Raw genomic sequence first — 4,635 nt, 5'->3', positions numbered from 1 at the left:
GAAAGAGAAAAAGTAAACCTTAGCACCAAGGAGCAGGTCTGATACTATGAAACAGGTCTTCTTTGATGTTGTAAACTTGGTCAGGAACTCACAGTTAGGTGTTTTCGTTTTCCTGCCAAACATAAACAATTTCATAAAACATCATCAAACAAGGACTACTATGAGACTATGATGGAGCAAGGCAAAAACAAGACCACTCTGTAGTTTCATCTGGACACAGATAAAAGAACATCCACCAAAGCACAAAACAACAAACACACAGTTAGCTTGGCTAAAATAACTGACTTTTCCTTTTTCTTTTTAATTGTAAAACACTCCCTGTAAATATAAAGTATACATAAAATGTACTCTCGTATCCATTTTTTAAGTGTACAGTTCAGAGGTTTTTGTCATACTTACAATGTTGTGTTACAGATCTCTAGAACTGTAACTATATTCATGGAAAAACAACTCCTAACTGAAACTATATTCATGGAAAAACAACTCCTAACTTCCTTCTCTCTCCATTCCCTGTCGACTACCATTCTATTTTTCCCCTCCCATGATTTTGACTGCTCTAGATATATCAAGAGTGGAATCATATAATATATATCCTTTTGTGATTGATTTACTTTATGTTCTCAAAGTTCATTTACAATATGGTATATGACAGGATTTCCCTCTTTTCGTTAGCCTGAATAATACTCCATTGTGTGTGTGTGTGTGTGTGTGTGTGTATCCCATTTTCTTTATCCATTCATCACTTCTTCAACATTTTGATTGTTTCTATCTTTGGCTATTGTGAACAATGTGGCAATGAATATAAACATACAAATATCTCTTCGAGATTCTATTTTTCAATTCTTTTGGATGTAAATGCAGATGTAGGATTGCTGAGTCATAGCATCACTCCATTTTCAATTTTTTTAGGTATTTCCGTACTGCCTTCTATACTGGCTGCACCATTTAACATTCCTACCAGCAATGCATAAAAGTACCAATTTCTCCATGTCCCTGTCGAACTCTCCCATTTTCTGGTTTATTTGTTTAAAAAACACTAGTCATGCTAGTGGGTGTGAGATATCTCATTGTGGTTTTTATATGCATTTCTCTAATGGTTAGTGATATTGAACATCTTTTCATATGCTTGCTGGGCATTTGTTAGAAAAATGTCTATTCAGATCTCTTGAACATTTTCTTTCTTTTTTAAAAAATTGGGTTACTTGCTTTTTTCTGTTTTGAGTTTTTTTATATGTTCAGAATACCAACTCTATCAGATAAATACTTTGCAATTATTTTGTCCCTTTCCATTGGTTTCCTTTTCATTCCATTGTTTCCTTTGATGTGCAAAAAATTTTAAGTTTAATGTAGTCCCAATTATCTATTTTTGCTTTTGTTGCCATAGTTTTGATATCATATCCAAGAAATCATTGCTAAATCCCATGCCATGAAGCCTTCCTCCTATGTTTTCTTCTAGGAATTATATATCTTTTGGCCTTGAAAATCCATCTTGAGGTTGTTTTTTTTTTTTTTTTAATATGGTAAAAGGTAAAAGTCTAACTTCTTTCTTTTGCATATGGTTATCAGTTTTCCCAGCACTGTTTGTTGAGGAGACTATCCCCATTGTGTGGTCTTGGCACCTTTAGATCATTTGATTATATATGTGTTAAGGTTTGTTTTTGGGCTCTCTATCCAGTTCTTTTGGTCTGTATGTATGTCTGTCTTTGTGCCAGTACCATAACTGCTACTTGACCAATTACAGCTTTTTTTTTTTTTTTTTTCTGCTGTGACTAAAGGACTGGCCCAGTACAATTATAGAGGGAAAAAGGTTTATTTGAGGGCTCATGAATTTTTAGTCCATGGAAGGCTGGCTCCATTGCCGCAGTCCGGCTGCAGCAAAATAACCGGGGGGGGGGGGGGGGGAAGTGACAAATAACTTGTGTACGTTGATACAGCAGGAGTAGGAGCCATTTATTGCAGGACAGGAGCAGTATTTATACATTCCACACAGCTTATCTAATTAACATAAACTAGATACATCAGTCAACCAATAAGGAATCTCCACACTTAATGGCTCGCTTTTGTTACTTCTCAAACCACTCCCTCTGGCATTTTGCCAGGCACCATCCAGACTTGTTTAGGAACTCTAACACTCCATTCCTCAGGAATCCAGGTGAGGCTAAACATCATGGCAGGAGAGTATGGCAGAGGGAAGCAGCTCATATCATGGTGATCAGAAGACTTGGCAGGCGCCTCTCTTCATACACAAATATATATATACCAAAGCCACCTCTAATTCCCATCTCCTCCAGTCCATCCTACCACTTTAGTTACCACTCAGTTAATCCCTATCAGGGTATTAATTTACTGTTCGGGTTAAGACTGTTACAACCCAATCATTTCTCCTCTGAACCTTCTTGCATTGTCTCACACGTGAGATTTTGGGTGATACCTCACATCCAAACCTTAACACTTTCCTAGAAGAAGATTCATTAAGCCAAAGAATCATCCCTGCTTTCTGATGGCTTCCAGTCTAGAGCAAAACCCTGCTTCCTTAAATCCTCTGCAGAATCACCTAATAAAAAGCCCAAATCCTACAATAGGATCTCTGTAGCATCTCTGACAAAGACACCCTGAAATTCTACATAGTTCATAGTCCAATAATAAAACAACTTAATTTGTGCTTCTTTATAGTCTTTGACTAAGAGCTCTGACAAAAACACGAGATTGATATCTTCAAAATATACATAATAATAAACACGATTTACACCCCAATCAAAATCAAAATTTCGGAGGATAGGAATAATCACAAGAGGAGAAATACAAGTGGCTTCTTAAACATTGAAAAAAACGTTTTATTACAAATGCATGAAAGGATGCTGCTGATTAAGTTGATGGGCCCTTCACTAAAAATTTGAATTCAGTTGCCTCTGCTGCCCCTTCCCTGTTAGTCTCAAGACAAACAGCCTGAGATTACCCTGTATTTGGGGAAGGTTGTCCTTTACAATACGCTCGGATGGTAGGAGAACAGGGGTCACGGGGCTGCTTCTGAAAGGAGCACCGGCTCAGCTGGAGCTTAAGTCTACAAGCCGACTGTGGGCATGGTCCTCCGACCGAACCGCCGAGTTGCGGGCGCACCTGGGCCTCGGGGGAAGGACGTTCTAGCCGGCCGGTTACTCGGTGGTAGGGCTTCCAGCCGCCTGGCTTCTGGGCGCCGCCATGTTGGCAGAGGAGGGCTCGAGCCATGGCTGCGGGAGCGGGATTCCGCACGCGAGCGGAACCAGCTCAGCCCGGGAGATGCTGGAAGTGCGGCCTGGGCTGTACCTGGGTGGGGCGGCGGCAGTCGCAGAGCCGGATCATTTAAAGGAGGCCGGCATCTCTGCCGTGTTGACGGTGGACTCAGAACCTGGTTTCAAGGAGGGGGCTGGGTTCGAAGGTCTACGGAGCCTCTTCGTGCCAGCCCTGGACAAACCCGAGACCGATTTGCTCAGCCATCTGGATCGGTGCGTGGCCTTCATCAGCCAGGCCCGCTCGGAGGGCCGTGCGGTGTTGGTGCACTGGTAAGTCATCTCGTCGGTAGGGGAAGGGTGCCCCGCCTCACTTTAGCCCCATCACCCCTTTTCACAGAGGTCTCCAGGAGAGGCGAGGGGCTGTCATTCCACAACAACCTTGTCCCATTCCCTCCCGTAGACTTGTGTCTCAAAAAGAGGAAGGATCTGGATGGAAATGGGCCCCTGATTCATGTTTTGGTTGGTTCATTTTGCAGCCACCAAGTTTTATTTTGTTTTGGAGGGCGGGGATCATCAGATAAATGGCAGAGTCCTTACACCTTAAAGGGTTTACAGTTCTGCAGTACAGGTTAGACGCCCACCCGAGTGATTGTAAGGCAAACCAGACCGCAAACCAGACATACCAGTTCCGAACGGTGTTACACCTTTGTTCTCCATCCTAAGGGTCACTCACAATCTGTTACAAAAGACTGGTTAACCAGAGAAGAGCATAACAGATTTACTTAATTAAAATATAAATGACATGGAGCCTTCAGAAATGAAGATCCAAAGACTGAGGGAAAACTTCATTTTTAAAAAAATGCTTGGATTCAATTAAGAATAAACATCCATGTAGAAAAGAAATTGGACAAAAGGGGTATGACTTACTGTAATAGACTGAGAGGAGAAATCCACCAAGGCCTGTATTTGGATTTTTTTTGGTCTCTCTCTCTGGCAGTCCTTTCTCTGAGGTATTGGGCAGGACCCCTTCTGGAAGGAAGGTCTTATGATCTATCACATAAGGTAGGTCAAAGAGGTTTTTTTGTTGTTGATTTGCTGGCGTGGAACCCAGGGTCTTTGGCATAGAAGGCAAGTGCTCTACCATTAAGCACACCCCCCAGCCCCAAGAGCAGATTATTTTTGATGCTTTGTTTGGAGTGAGGGAGGATGGTTGATAAAGGGGAAAATTGGTTAGGATCTAAAGGATCCTTGGGCCCTGCTTAGAAGATTGATGGAGTAATGTTGCAACAAAGAAAAAAAATATAGAGAATCTTGATAGGTATTTGGAAATCCCTGAGTAGTCTTGTTTGGTGTAATTGAAGTGTAGTAGCAGTAGTTTGAATTTATTGAGCACTTACTGTGTGCCAGCACTTCTAATTATTTATAT

General features: G+C 41.5%; 1 protein-coding gene across 1 annotated transcript; it reads left to right on the top strand.

Annotated features, from left to right (window-relative positions):
* The first annotated feature begins 2,336 nt into the window (after positions 1-2,336).
* On the top strand, positions 2,337-4,629 carry LOC107134501 (dual specificity protein phosphatase 12-like). Its single transcript, XM_015476595.2, has 2 exons — positions 2,337-3,539; positions 4,207-4,629. Exons 1-2 carry the CDS (start codon positions 3,199-3,201, stop codon positions 4,256-4,258), a joined length of 393 nt encoding a protein of 130 aa, XP_015332081.2. The 5' UTR covers positions 2,337-3,198; the 3' UTR covers positions 4,259-4,629.
* The last annotated feature ends 6 nt before the right edge of the window (positions 4,630-4,635 follow it).

Source organism: Marmota marmota, unplaced genomic scaffold (genome assembly GCF_001458135.2).
Source record: "Marmota marmota marmota unplaced genomic scaffold, marMar, whole genome shotgun sequence".
NCBI lineage: Eukaryota > Metazoa > Chordata > Mammalia > Rodentia > Sciuridae > Marmota > Marmota marmota.
The sequence above is the reverse complement of the archived record's forward strand: the minus strand, read 5'-3'. Positions and strand labels throughout refer to the sequence as shown.